At 35.0% G+C, this 15,356-nt stretch overlaps 3 protein-coding genes across 13 annotated transcripts in view; all 3 read left to right on the top strand.

The window, feature by feature from the left end:
* The window catches only part of LOC148166447 (proton channel OtopLc-like), a 49,405-nt gene extending 45,922 nt beyond the window's left edge, over positions 1-3,483 (top strand). For 9 of the 11 annotated variants that reach the window (XM_088048502.1, XM_088048506.1, XM_088048501.1 and 6 more), the window contains 3 exons: positions 1,069-1,350; positions 1,446-1,659; positions 1,706-3,483. In XM_088048502.1, the coding sequence (XP_087904628.1) occupies positions 1,069-1,350; positions 1,446-1,659; positions 1,706-2,014 (805 nt within the window). In that variant the 3' untranslated portion in view covers positions 2,015-3,483. The remainder of the gene's footprint in view (positions 1-1,068; positions 1,351-1,445; positions 1,660-1,705) is intronic. The other 2 variants (XM_088048500.1, XM_088048510.1) reach the window with 1 other exon arrangement.
* A 98-nt stretch (positions 3,484-3,581) lies between these two features.
* On the top strand, positions 3,582-9,253 carry LOC148166446 (uncharacterized). Its single transcript, XM_088049265.1, has 2 exons — positions 3,582-3,746; positions 6,499-9,253. The coding sequence occupies exons 1-2, from the start codon at positions 3,683-3,685 to the stop codon at positions 9,000-9,002; spliced, it is 2,568 nt and encodes an 855-aa protein (XP_087905391.1). The 5' UTR covers positions 3,582-3,682; the 3' UTR covers positions 9,003-9,253.
* A 2,868-nt stretch (positions 9,254-12,121) lies between these two features.
* Positions 12,122-13,260, top strand: LOC148166445 (uncharacterized). The gene is made up of 5 exons (XM_088049165.1): positions 12,122-12,309; positions 12,357-12,478; positions 12,525-12,753; positions 12,800-12,923; positions 12,971-13,260. The coding sequence occupies exons 1-5, from the start codon at positions 12,264-12,266 to the stop codon at positions 13,179-13,181; spliced, it is 732 nt and encodes a 243-aa protein (XP_087905291.1). The 5' UTR covers positions 12,122-12,263; the 3' UTR covers positions 13,182-13,260.
* The last annotated feature ends 2,096 nt before the right edge of the window (positions 13,261-15,356 follow it).

Genomic DNA, 15,356 nt, shown 5'->3' with positions numbered 1-15,356 from the left:
TCATTATCAAGAAATTTTATCATTTTCGTGCAGAGTTTAGTCCGCTTGACGACTGAAAGGAAGAAATTTCCAAAAAATCACAGAATTAAGAAAATGAGGAATTTTTAAAATGTATTTAATTTTAATATTTTTGAATATAATTTATACTTTTTGGTAAACACTTCTGTATTAAGAAATTTGGTCATTTTCGTGTAGATTTTAGTCTGTTTGACGACAGAAAGAAAAAAATTTCCTAAATACCACAGAGTTAAGAAAAATACAAATTTTAAAGGATATTCAATTTTGATATTTTAGAATAAAATTTAAATTTTTTATAAACACTTTATTATCAAGAAATTTCATCACTTTCGTGCAGAGTTTAGTCCGTTTGACGACTGAAAGAAAAAAAATTTCAAAAATTCACAGAATTAAGAAAATGAGGAATTTTTAAAATGTACACAATTTTGATATTTTTGAATAAAATTTCTACTTTTTTATAAATTCTTCTGTATTAAGAAATTTGGTCATTTTCGTGTAGATTTTAGTCTGTTTGACGACAGAAAAAAGAAATTTCTTATATTCTATAGAGTTAAGAAAAATACAAGTTTGAAAGGGTATTCAATTTTGATATTATAGAGAAAAATTTCTATTTTTTTATAAACACTTCATTTTCAAGAAATTTCATGATTTTAGTGTAGATTTTTCTGTTTGACGACTGAAAGAAAGAAATTTTCAAAAATCCACATAGTTAAAAAAAACACAAATTTTTAAAATGTATTTAATTTTGATGTTGTCGAATAAAATATTTGCTTTTTGATTGATTGATATTGATTTTTGAAATTTGTTTATTTTTGTGTAGATTTTAGTCTGTTTGACGACAGAAAGAAAGAAATTTCCAAAAATTTACAGAATTTTTCTTAATTAAATGTATTTAATTTTGAAATTTTCGAATAAAATTTCAATTTTTTAATAAAAAATTTATGAACTCTTAAGAATTTTTTTTCTGTCAAACTTCAAAACTGAAATAATTTTTGTGGTCATTTTTGATCAAATTTCTCTGGACTTGACACGAAGCGGGTGCTCTTCCAGATACGTGACCCAGGAAGACCTCGAGCACCGCTTGGAAGTGATGTTATCCCGCCGAGCCGTCGCCCTAGCGCACGCTCAACAAGGCCGCGTCGACTGCGTCGGAGCCTCCAAGGGCTTATTCTTCGGATTACTCCTTTTAGTGTGCTCCATGATCTGCTTGATTCTCTTCTTCGTGCTCATCTACCAGGACCACTACAAGCTCGTTGCCATCTACCTTGCAGACGTCTCTCACTGTGTTATCATGGTGCTGAGCATCATCGCCATCATAATCGGATTTATAAGGTTAGTAGCCCTCACCAACGCAGACACTAACAATTTTGCTTCTTCATTTCATGCTTTGTTTTTGTTTGCCGCTCATCATTCATTTCTCACACAAGAATGCACCTGACGCCAACACGCCTAAATTGCAGGGTACAGTCGCTCAAGTTTAAAACCGAAGAACAAAGTGATCTCAACGACATCCTCCTGCGCGTCTCGGCTTTCGGTTTGTTCATCTACGCGGTGTTCAGTGTCATTGCGGGGCACTTGAACGCCTTCACCAACGAATCCAATTTGTTGGTGATGATCACCGGAGTTCTCTCCGTTCTACAGGTACGACTTGGTGTCTTAAGGAAGAAAGAGTTAACAGTTTGTTTAGGTCATCCTCCAACTGCTCTTCATCGCCGACGTGTCGCGCCGACGTGTCCACCTCCCGGAGCACGACCGATCCAAACCCGGAAGACAAGTCGTCACGTTCTTGCTCATCTGCAACGTCACCATGTGGATTATCTACACTTTCGAGATGCAAAAAGTGAAAGCGAATCCCGTTCAATTGAAGTTTTATGGGTTCTTAGCTTGGGCCATCGTTCAGCGTTTCACCCTGCCCCTGTGTATTTTCCATAGATTCCACTCCGCCGTCACACTGGCGGAGATCTGGAAGACTAGTTATAAAGCGAGACTTGAGTAATTCTTTAAGTAGCATTTATGTTGTCCCAAGGGATCAGCTAACAAACACACTCCCTTCAGAGGTTTATAATGAGAAAGTCTGATGGTTTTGCTCATCTAAAGTAGGCAAAATTTTGTTTTTGTTGTTTTTTTTTGTGTATTTTATTTCTTCACGTTGTTTTTGCTTGGGGACTCCCCGTTACACGCACATGTTTATAATGAAACCAAAGTACTTAGACTCGTAGACATTTTGCTACTTAAAAGAACAGACCCATCCACCATAAAAACAGGGTTTTTATAAACGAATATAAAAGTGCCACTTACCTCAAATACTGACCGATTTAGTGGGGTTCACCGAGAGGCGGCACATTACATTCTTTTATAAGGACCCGGTAGATCAGTGTTACAGATTACTGTTTTAGTGTAACTAGACTAGTTGACTGCAGTGCCGGGGGGGAATATTGCGGTATTTCCCCGCGGAACTGTTCTTATAGACTTTAAAATAAACATAATTCCAACATTTTTATAAAATTTCAAGCGAGCGCTACTAATAATATTGAAATGTAGTCTAGTTAGATGTTGGTATATGTGTGTGTATATAACAAAAAAATCAAACCATATTGGTGGAATTTTATGTGATTTGTTTGAAAGGGAATTTGTTACCAGAACGATATTTACAATTTCACACATTTTACTTTTGTACCGCCACATAGATATTAAAATGTACTGCTTGTAATTTCTGTGGACCACCTCAATGTTAAACTAAAAGACTTAAACATCCCCACATTTCGTTCCCGTCGTCTCACATTTAGTGATTAGTTTGATTTGTAATGTAAGAAATGACCAACCTTTCGGTACAACCTTAAAATTAGAGCAAGGTCTCGACTTAGAAGAGCAAATAATAATCGTTGAAAATGTGATTCCATTTAGCGTTAAGTTGAGAGAAATCAGTCATAATTCTCATCAAAATTTTACATGTACTACATTACTGTCTTGTGAAATCTGTGTTATATCACCGTAAAAATATATAACATTAATATTACATATTTATAAGTAATGTTATAGATAGAGCTAGATATTGGAGAATATACTCATATAAATGTATATATTTTAAATCATAATGTATTTATTTCTATTGTGGAGAAAAATTTAATGAGATTCAAGTAAGGTCGTGATGTGTAGTAGGTACTTACGCTCAAATGTCCAATTAAGTCGATAATCTTTAAAACTACTACTGTGTAGATGGGCTTGGATCGTACTCAACACTGCCGTTTTCTCTAAATGTTCAACGTTTTACCCATTACATTTTAAATATGTTGAATGCTTGATATTATTCATTATTTCTTCATTAACACAGATCTTCTTACATTTCATATTTTAGTACGTTGTGTGTCATTTACCGAAATAAACACGAGTATATAGCGTAACCAGCCATTTTATTAAAATTTACATTGTTTATTTATTTAGAATAATAAAAGTGCGAAAATATAATGTTCGTTTTATTTATACTCTTTTTTATCCATTATCATTTTAATCACTGATTTAGTGCATGCGCTAGGACACCCGTGCTAAAATCGATTGGACTGAAACCGGACTGGACGTAATAACAGAAAATTAGTCACGATAGTTCACGTTTTTCAGGAACACTATTTATTGTTTTCCACGAAAAAAATATCAAAATGATGGCACAATGACAATATTAAACGATTTGAAATATGGAACAGAAACGTATGTGGATATCGAAGAGCTTGAAGGTATTTATCCTTTTATAGTTGCGCAATTGCATGCAGTCCACAAATATTTTCGTCTCTAGTAAAGGGTAGAGTGGTACACAAATAAAAATGCAGATTTTTCTCTTCTATTTTTATTAAAAAATTCCTTTTGTTTGGGCACTAGTAGTAACGATTTTGTAAAAAAAAAATCGACTGGACGGTCACGCAACTGTATCGAGGTCAAGTTATTAGTAAATTCAGTGGACATTAAAAGAAGAGTTAAAAGGATAATTTCAAAGAACCAAAGGCTCGAAAGTATGATAAAGAAATAAAATTCACATATAGAGTTGAAATCGAAAAATAGAGAGAAATTACAATTTATTTTGTATGTTCGTTTGCTCATCTAAAGTCAGAAAGCGCGAGAATATCGATGGTAAAAAACACATCTTTGGCTCTGCCTTAGTTTCGGAGAAATAGAGCTTTATATATCGTGTGATTCATTAAATTTACATTCTAGGTAGGCCGTGTATTTTGGACGTGCGTTGACTTCTTGTTCGATAACTAGCAAATCTCGCAAATATTAAGTCGAAACTACTGTAATGGTTTTAGTTATGACATGAATTTTTTTCTCAAAGCCAACTGCAAATGGAAATTTAATGAATCACACAATATTTCGGAACTAAAAATTTTCTATCTGCAACTTTAAACGTCTTTAATTCGGTTGTCTAGTGTCGTACGTAAAAATATGGCACAGTTCTGAATTCTGCGCGAAATTCTGCGTACAATAAGCTAAATAAAGCAAGTCTGATCAAAAAAATAAGCAAGATATCGACCTCAGAACAGAATTTTCGCGAAAAACTCTAACTATCGACTTTTGGAAAATCTAAGAACAATTTTTTATGCAAAAAATTGCGAGAAAAACGATGGCGCAAACCCCATCTCAATATCTGAAATAGTTTCTGAGATATCGAGCATAAATTGTTTCGAACCTTCGAAAATTTGGCCCTCTGGCAAAAACCCAAAATTTCAAACGGCCATAACTCGGTTATTTGTTGACAAAAATTAAAAAATTATCATGTTTTTAAATTCAGCGTAAAATTTTGCGTAAAATGAGACCCATATTCGTTGAGTTTGCTTAATAAATAAACGAGGTATTTAAAACCAAAAACTGTTTTGAAAACTTCATTTTAAGGTGATTTTCAATCAATGTTTTCAAAATGAAAACGACGACTAATAGCATTCAATTACACATCAGTCGAAAGAGAAGCTCAAAATCTATCCACTGGCCAAATTTGAGATCTATTGGACAAATAGTTTACGAGTTATGGCCAAAAATAAAAAAAATGAAAAATTTTCATCGTTTGAGTCAGAATTTTTTTTCGCGAAAAATCGACTATTGAATTTTGGGCTTTTGAGAACTTTTTCTAACGTAAAATGCGCCGAGAAAAACAATGGCGCAAACCGCATCTCAATATCTCTAATAGTTTCCGAGATATTCAACTTTGAAAATTAGGAAAAATGAGAAAAAATGAAAATCAACTTTCCGAAACTTTGATCGGTCATAACTCAGTTATTTGTTGTCGGATCTGAATTTCAATCCCAGATTTGGAATCTGCGGAAAATTCTGCGTACACTGATGTATAACATAATAACTTTAGTTTACTCTGAAAAATAATAATCGATATCAGAAATGTGGCATAGTTTAAGGCATGAATTTTTGCGAAAATTTGCAAATTTCGACTGTAGACAAAACAAAGAAATATTTCTTATGTAAAAAATCGCGAGAAAAACGGTGGCACAAACCGCATCTCAATATCTCAAATAGTTTCCGAGATATCGAGCACGAATTGTTTTGAACCTTCAAAAATTTGGCCCTCTGGCGACAACCCAAACATTCAAACGACCATAACTCAGTTATTTGTTGACAAAAATTCAAAAATTTTTATGTTTTTGGATTTAGCGTGACATTCTGCGTAAAATGAGACCCAAATTTGTTGAGTTTGCTTAATAAATAAACGAGGTATTGGCCAAAAAGTGTTTTGAAAACTTTATTTTAGGGTGATTTTCAATCAATGTTTTTAAAATGAAAACGACAATTAATAGCATTGAATTATACATCAGTCGAAAGAGAAGCTCAAAATCTATCTACTGGCCAAATTTGAGATCTATCGGACAAATAGTTTACGAGTTATGGGCAAAAATAAAAAAAATGAAAAAATTTCATCGTTTGAGTCGGATTTTTTTTTCGCGAAAAATCGACTATCGAATTTTGGGCTTTTGGACACATTTTATAACGTAAAATGAGCCGAGAAAAACAATGGTGCAAACCGCATCTCAATATCTCTAATAGTTTCCGAGATATTTAACTTTAAAAATTACGAAAAATGAGAAAAAATGAAAATCAACTTTCCGAAACTTTGATCGGCCATAACTCAGTTATTTGTTATCGGATCTGAATTTCAATCCCAGATTTGGAATCTGCGGAACATTCTGCGTACACTGATGTATAATAACTTAAGTTTACTCTAAAAATTAAGCGAGATATCGATATCAGAAATTTGGCATAGTTTTAGTCATAAAGTTTTATTCGACCGGATCAAATTTTCGACTCTCCGAAAATATAATCGGTTATAACTCAGTTATTTGTTGTCGGATGTAAATTGCAAGCCCAGACTTGGACATGACACTTTTTTGACAATAAATATTATGAACAAATGCCTCAAGCGACCATTTACTAAAAAAACAAAAACTCAAACAAAAACCGTTCAAATAAATTAATTAACCATCTTTCTAGATAAAACCGAAGATCAAGAAAAACTTCTACATCTCTACAAGCTGATCCAAAGCGTCAACTCAGCATGCGACAAAAAACCAGCCGAGCTCCGAAAACTCCTGTCCAAACACACAATCCTAGAAAAAGTGGAAGCACTCAAACTCGTCCTTGAAAGCGAATGCAGTACTCTATTTTCGAAACAAACATGTAAAACAAACTTCAAAACTTCAATTATATCTTCATTGTTAAACGTGTGTTATGAAGAATGCGGATGTAACAACAAAGAAGCGTTATTTTTTGCCGCAGCGACTCTGAATATCGAAAGACTAAACGAAATAATCAAGCAAAGTTGTCTTGAAGATGTAAATCAAACGAGGTACTCGGATTCTGTTATCATTTTCACGTTAAAGTACGCCGATGTTAGCAATGGAGATTTTCTGAAGTGTTTCAACAGTTTGGTGCAGGCAGGAGTGGATGTCAATAAAAATGACGCCAGTGGAAGATTTGCGATTGACCATGTTGCTATACTATTTAAGAAGACGAAAGACGAGAGTACTTTAGACACTCTTAAGCAAGTTGGGAAACTCCTAATAGACAAAGGAATTTGCGAACCTGAAGAAACCCTCACGAAAGACTTCATTCAAAAAGAATTGCGCATCAACAGGACCTACCGGTTCAGCAGATTGGACATCAAACCAAAGCTGTTCTTTTGGATCGCGAAAGAAAAAATCCAACTATTTTTAAATTACAAGAAGATTCAACATTTCGCCAATTGCGACAATGGCGAAAACACTCTTTTACAGTACGCGGTCAACAAGTCTCGCAACATGGCGCCGGTGGTCAATTTCCTCCTCAAGAACGGCGCTAATCCCAATAAGGTGACTGAAGTTAACCCCATGACTCCTTTGGAGATGGCAGCGCGCAACAACTACCCGGATATCTTTAAAATGCTTATCACCTGGAAGACGACGATTATCACTGACAACCAGTTTACCAATTTCGTACGATGGAGAGGACACTCCATGAAACGCGAGTTCTTCGGGATTATGTTGGAATCAGACAAGTTAGATCCCACTTTTGTCTTCAAAAAAAGTGGTAACACTCCTTTGTACTACGCAATCCGGCTGTGCCACAAGAACGCCATCTTCAAGCTCCTGAAGCGCCCGGACGTGTCTTTGACTGTTCCAAACAACGTGGGGAAGTGTCCTTTGGATATTCTCAACCCCACTGATTTGAACACGTACTTAGACTCCTGCTTGGTCTTCGACACGCGACACTTCATTGATTTCAACTCGACGGAGTACACGATGAAGTTCCGTTTCCGGCGATTGACGGATGGTAATTTAACGGAAGTTGACGTCATCTCCCTCGTTGGCAGGTACAACCACTTGGAGCACCTTCTTGCACATCCTCTGATTCACACCTTCGTCATGTTAAAGTGGTTTAAAGTGAAGAACTACTTTTGGGGAATCCTCGGGTTTCAAGCACTCCTCTTCCTGATTCTTAGTGTTTTCTTCTATAGATTTCCGTATTCTTCTCCCAGCGAACGCGTTGTTTGTTTCTGCTTCAGTTTAGCTAACATCGTCTTAAAATCTTGGGTTTTCCTCCGACAGAAAAACGTCCTACAGGAGCTAATGTCGTTCTGTCGTACCAAGACGACAACTCTGCACGAGTACGGCGAAATCCTCTTGATGATTAGTTTAGTTGGCAGCTTCTGCTTGACGGAATTCCGCGCGTTTGTCTTCATTGAAATGGCAATTGTGTTTCTTCTGACCGCCGGGTACCACCCGAAACTCGCCCATTGGTCTGTCATGTTACAAATGGTCTTCAGGACCTTCATCAGTCTCTTGCTCTTCTTCTCGCTTTTGATGATCGCTTTTGCTGCTGGATTCCACATAATGTTCGAAGACCACAGATTTTTCGCGTTTCTTTATCGTTCTGTCTTCATGTCGTACTTCATGACTATTGGAGAGATCAACGTCAGTGAAGTTGACTTCGAAAGGACTTCATTCGGGGGCTATCTTCTCTTTTTTCTGTTTGCCATGAGCATGTCCGTCGTTATTATAAATTTCTGGACCGGAGTAGCAATCAGAGATATTGATAAGTTTGAAAAACGATCAGAAGTCAACGCGCTGAAGAACGTGATTGCGTTTATTGCCTTCGTTGAAAAGCACATTTATAGTGTTCAGTGCCTCAAGAGAATCCTGCCAAGTCCCCTCTTGTTCCCTAATGTTCTTGAAGAAACGTACATCGTCAATTTCTACGTGAATAAAGACGACCAATTCGTTTATAAATGGGATCCTGAAGCATTAGAGGTGCAGAAATGCGTGGAGAAGCGGAATTTTCCGAAACAAATCAATAAAATCTGTTTTGATAAAATAAGGGGTCATTACGATAAGATGATGAATGATACGAACGAACAGAAGATTTTGTCTAAGTTGAATAAAATTTGGAAAAAATTGGATGCTGGTACGCAAGGTAGAAAGCCAGTGAAACGTGGTGATCAAAAAGAAACCACACCATGATTTGCCTCAATTAGTGCCTCGAAAAAATTATGTGCGGAATTCGAGCGAAACGTTCTCATAATTTTGTATTTGCGCTCTTAACACAAAATATTGTTTCGCTAGGAAACATTGCTCAAGTTTTACATGCCTTAAATTACGTAATTTTATATAGAATTTCGATGGTAGATATTTTCTGAAAAATTGTTTCAAGTGTTATTGAGCTTTAAAAGGAAAATGCAATAGTCCTAATAAATTGTTAAAAGCAAACTGAAATAAACGAATTTTAAATTGACACAATTGTTTTTTTGTATATTAATTCATAGAAGGGAAAAACCCCGTTTTATTCCATTTTTATATTCAGACAAAATGTTAATTCAAAACAATAAAAAAAGAAATAGAAAAAAAATAAATCTAAAAAAATTCCATAAAAACAAGGAAAAAATATAGAGAATCTATGGTGGAAAATTCTGCGTAAAATGATCTATAATAACTCCAGTTTACTCCAAAAAACAAGCGAAATATCGATATCAGAAGTTTGGCATAGTTTATTTTGTCATGAATTTTAGCGAAAAACTGCAACTTTCGACTTTTAAAGAATTTAAGAACTATTTCTTATGTTAAAAATCGCGAGAAAAACTATAGTGCAAACCCCATCTTAATATCTGCAATAGTTTTCGAGATATCGAGCACGAATTGTTTCGAACCTTCAAAAATTTGGCCCACTGGCGACAACCCAAAATTTCAAACGGCCATAACTCGCTTATTTGTTGACAAAAATTAAAAAATTATCATGTTTTTGAATTCAACGTAAAATTCTGCGTAAAATGAGACCCAAATCTGTTGAGTTTGCTTAATAAATAAACGAGGCATTGGCCAAAAACTGTTTTGAAAACGTCATTTTAGGGTAATTTTCAATCAATGTTTTCAAAATGATACCGACGTTTAATAGCTTTGAATTATACATCAGTCGAAAGAGAAGCTCAAAATCTATCTACTGGCCAAATTTGAGATCTATAGGTCAAATAGTTTGCGAGTTATGGCCAAAAATTAAAAAAAAATAAAAAATTTTCATCGTTTGAGTCGCAATTTTTTTTCGCGAAAAATCGACTATCGAATTTTGGGCTTTTAAGTACTTTTTCTAACGTAAAATGAGCCGCAAAAAAACGATGGCGCAAACCGCATCTCAATATCTCTAATAGTTTCCGAGATATTTAACTTTGAAAATTGGGAAAAATGAGAAAAAATTAAAATCAACTATCCGAAACTTTGATCGGCCATAACTCAGTTATTTGTTGTCGGATCTGAATTTTAATCCCAGATTTGGAATCTGCGTAAAATTCTGCGTACACTGATGTATAATAACTCAAGTTTACTCTAAAAAATAAGCAAGATATCGATATGAGAAATTTGGTATAGTTTTAATAATGAATTTTCGCGAAAATTTGCAAATTTCGACTATTGGAAAATCTAAAAACGATTTCTTATGTAAAAAATCGCGAGAAAAACGATGCCGCAAACCGCATTCCAATATCTGGAATAGTTTCCGAGATATCGAGCATGAATTGTTTCGAACCTTCGAAAATTTGACCCTCTGGAGACAACCCAAAATTTCAAACGGTCATAACTCGGTTATTTATTGACAAATTTTAAAAAATTGTCATATTTTTGGATTCAGCGTGAAATTCTGCGTAAAATGACACCTAAATTTGTTGAGTTTGCTTAATAATTAAACGAGGTATTGGCCAAAAACTGTTTTGAACACATCATTTTAGGGTGATTTTCAATTAATGTTTTCAAAATGAAGATGACCTTTAATAGCATTAAAGTATACATCAGACGAAAGAGGTGCTTAAAATCTATCTACTGGCCAAATTTGAGATCTATTGGACAAATAGTTTGCGAGTTATGGCCAAAAATAAAAAAAAATGAAAAATTTTCGTCGTTTGAGTCGCAATTTTTTTTCGCGAAAAATCGACTATCGAATTTTGGGCTTTTAAGGACTTTTTTTAACGTAAAATGAGCCGAGAAAAACGATGGCGCAAACCGCATCTCAATATCTCTAATAGTTTCCGAGATATTTAATTTTGAAAATTGGGAAAAATGAGAAAAAATGAAAATCAACTATCCGAAACTTTGATCGGCCATAGTTCAGTTATTTGTTGTCGGATCTGAATTTTAATCCCAGATTTGGAATCTGCAGAAAATTATGCGTTCACTGATGTATAATAACTCAAGTTTACTCTAAAAAATAAGCGAGATATCGATATCAGCAATTTGGCATAGTTTTAGTCATGAATTTTTGCGAAAAGCTGCAACTTTCGACTTTTGGAAAATCAAAGAACTATTTTTCACGTAAAAATCGCGAGAAAAACGATGGCGCAAAGGGTTTCCTAATATTTCTTAATAGTTTCCTAATTGTTGAACACGGATTGTTTCGAATTGACACAATTTGTTTTTTGTATATTAATTTATAGAAGGAAAAGTCTCCGTTTTATTCTTTTTTTATATTCAGAACGAATGTTAATTTAAAACAACAAAAAAGAAATAAAAAAATTTAAATAAACCAAAAAAATCCATAAAAACTAGGAGAAAGATGGTTTGGACAACACGACGTGTGCGTGACATCCATTTCGCACGAATAGTATACAAGACTTTTTCTACCATCGCAGCAAGATGTAAAATTAACTTCAAGAGAGAGTTTTGACAATTATTTTCACCTTGACACTCCACTTTCAAGTTTTCGCATCGTTTTGAAGTGCGAAAATCAAAAAAAATTTTGCGCAAATTCAACGGTTAGAATTTAAAAAATTGGTACTAAAAACGTTTTTGCGAACTCATCGGCCTCACTTCGTCTATAAATAGTAATTAGACCGCAAAAACTATATTTATTACAGTAGACAGAAGATCCAACTCACAAAACAGTGCTTTAAAGACAAAATTAATAGTAATGCTTTAATAAGAGTTTTAATGGACCGAAATAAAAAATTATTTACATTAAAAATTTTTGCGCTCGCTGCCATTGTCACGTTTTTAGTTCCCAAATTAATTTCTATTTGTCGGACTAAATTCTTGATAAAACCACAATTTTCCACTTGCCATTATTAAATAATTGCCCTTTTCCATCTAAACTCGTGATTCATATCCTTCAAGTGCGACGTTGAGTCTCAACGACAATTCTCCAATTTATTTATAAAGATTAGACGTTGGAAAATATACTTAGGTTGAAGTTAGTGCAGCTCTTCCGCTAGTTCAACTCAGAACCAGAACCAGAAACATAAAAAAATGAAGATCTTCTTAATTTGTGCGGTTTTCATATCGGTTCTTTACGGTAAATGAGTTTAATTATTAATTCTTCTTATAATTGAAGAGTTTTAGATGTAAACTGCACCAACAACACTGAGATTCTTAATCACATGAATAAAATGAAAGCAGTTGCAATGACCATGGTGAAAGAGAAATGCTACCAAAACTCTTCGAGGAGCGCAGAAAACTTCAAGGTAAATTAAGTCTTCTTAACATTTCCACACATTTTTTTTTTCTTAGACTCTTCTAGACAACGCCACTTTATGCCTGATGGTCACCACCCAACAATCTCCAGTGTTTGTAACACCAGTAAACACCTTCAAACACAACATACAAAACTGCTTCAACGAAGTCATGGAAGAACTAGAAAACTGCCTTCCTCAAGAATTCAAGGATTTGCCCCAACTAGACTTGGACATCTCCTTCTCGCTCATAGACTTCGCCTACGAAAACAACGAGTACCTCTTCTGTGAGTTGCACCCCCACCTTTCAGTCTTTCTTACAAACTCTTTTAGCCCCCCAATTCAGCAGTTATGTGCAAAATTGCGTGAAAGCCGTTCAAGCAGACAAAACCAAAGATGAACTTCTTAATTGTTTTGATTACAACTCCAACAAGTTTGGACTGAAGGCCACGTGCGAGTAAGTTGAAGAAGGTCTTTGTGGAATCGACTAATGCATTGTTGCAGCCAACTGGAGAAGTGGGAGGCATGTCTACTGGCCAAAATTGGCAAAAAGTGCCCTAAAGACGAACGGGTTGAAAAGGTGACGAAATCTTTTGTGGAAGCCATCAAGGAGCCGTGTGATGAGTACGTCTCTTCGGTTACTGAGAATTCTTTGGATCTGTTGACTCTGTTGGCGCCTTACGCTCCTGTGAATATAAATCCTGATCTTATGTAACACCAAAAAAGTCTTTTATACCAGAATGTATTGTATTAGTATAAAATAATAAACACTGAGAGATAATTTCTCATATCAAGCAGTTTTCTTATTTTTAACCGCATGGATGACATATGAAATGTTTTCGTTTTTTATAAGATTCCACTTATCTTTGAACACGTCGTAAATAAGCCCTCTAGTGTACACAGTCTTGCAGTTTTCTGCAACAAAGAACTCTGGTCACTCCTCCAAACCAACTCTTCTTACTCACCTCTTTCAAAAAATGCCTTCAGATCATTAAGATGTATAAACATCTCATATCTGTGCGTTCCTTTTGGTAAGATTCTAAATACATATTCCAACATAAAAATAGCACAAAAAAACGACAACCACGTCTTGTTTGGAGTCGTCATGAAAATCGATCCTCCAGGCTTCAAGCATCGAATGCAATCTCTAACAAACTCGTCCTTTTCAGTGACGTGTTCTATGACCTCCGAACTAACAACCACATCGAATTTCTCTTCATTCTCTTTAGCAAAGTCTTGAATTGTCGAACAGGTGTATTGCAAATTGGGGAAATTTTGGTCTTTAGCGTGCCATTTTGCCAAGTCGATGAGCTCTTGACTGGCGTCTAATCCAACAGTTTTACAACCTAGACGAGATAAACCTTCAGCGAGGATGCCACCTCCGCAGCCTACGTCTAAAAATGACAGTCCTGCCAAATTATTAGATGCTTGAGGAATAATTCCAATGTCTTTCAAACGGTTCTGCATCCAAGGGATTCTGCAATTGTTGAAGGAATGAAGGGCGCCAAGAGGACCGGATTTGTCCCACCACTGTTTAGCCATTTCGTTGAAGTGTTTGAGTTCGATGGGGTCTACGGTTTTGATTTTTGTGGCGTAGTGTCTAAAATGAGTCAGGTGTTGGACTTATTGGGGCAATAATACAAGAAAATACCTGTAAAACGTTGTTGATACTCTTGCAAATATGTCCATTGCAAATAAAAATGTAATGAAACAACACCAAAAAAGTAATCAAACAACAAAAAAAGTTACAGGAAGGAAGAAGATAGGAATTATCAAAAATGGTGCCAACGAACTGATCCAATCTCAAAGAGTTACTGTTATAAACTGCTGAGGAATTGATTACCCATTAAATTACTAGATAATTATAAAATAAAATCGAACATAAACAATATTTTCCTAGTAATCACATAAACGATATCATAAAATTAATACGTTTAACCCTAAGGTCATAATTGCAAGCTCTTTAAAAATAGACTTTTCTTTCTTTGAACAAAACCTATAATGACCTGTTGATATCAAAATAAGCTAAAATTTGTAAGACCATCATGAACAAAAACTTACCAAAATGATTTCTATCTAGTGACCGTGGGAGATTATTTGTGTTGACGCCATCTGTTGAGCGTATGAACATAACCCCACATTTTTCTCTCCACACTATTTTGATGAGAATTAGTATTGCCCAAACGTCTGAGAACACAAAAACACTTTTATGAAACACTGAAATTTACAATTCTACACTAAAATTCGAAAGAAACTGAAAATTCCGCGTTCTGCAACAGTTCGGACACCATCGGTTAACCTAGTCGTTCGAATTCCGCGGATATACGCAAATAAAATGTTAAATCGCCGAAACCGAAAAAGAATAAACATTTCAAAAAAAAACAATGGGATTAATTTAAAATACCTATTTGACATCTCGGTGACCATGTCAGTGTAAAGTGACCTTAAGAATGCAAAACCACCTTTACTGGTTTTAGTTCCAAAACTGTCAATTATAGTGAGTTTTTTAGGTTACTAACCAAACAAAAATAATTTCAATTATCAAATGGAGCTTTAATTTGTTTGTCTTTACCTGAACATTCTATTATCTGTGATAGAAGTACCGAAAATAGTGCAGTTTCCGGGAAAAGTGAAATTTTTACAACCCAGTTCATACATCAAAGGGAAATTATTCAGTGTGGGTTGGTATACCTGACAAACAACCTAAAGACAAGCGACTGCCTAACTAGTAATATCCGGTTTTTCCCCGTTTTGCTTTATTTTCACCGGAAACATTCCTCACTTCGTGTTTCCAAAGTGATTTTCCGCGGTGCAAAGACAGTTGCTTCGTTTGTATCGGTAGTGAACGCGCAAAATTTCAAAAATTTCCTCATGAAGACACGACGGAGTT

Source organism: Gnatocerus cornutus, unplaced genomic scaffold (genome assembly GCF_029298725.1).
Source record: "Gnatocerus cornutus isolate USDA-ARS CGAHR unplaced genomic scaffold, icGnaCorn1.1 ctg00000023.1, whole genome shotgun sequence".
In the NCBI taxonomy this organism is placed as follows: Eukaryota; Metazoa; Arthropoda; class Insecta; order Coleoptera; family Tenebrionidae; genus Gnatocerus; species Gnatocerus cornutus.
This window is presented reverse-complemented; position numbering and strand designations above follow the sequence as displayed.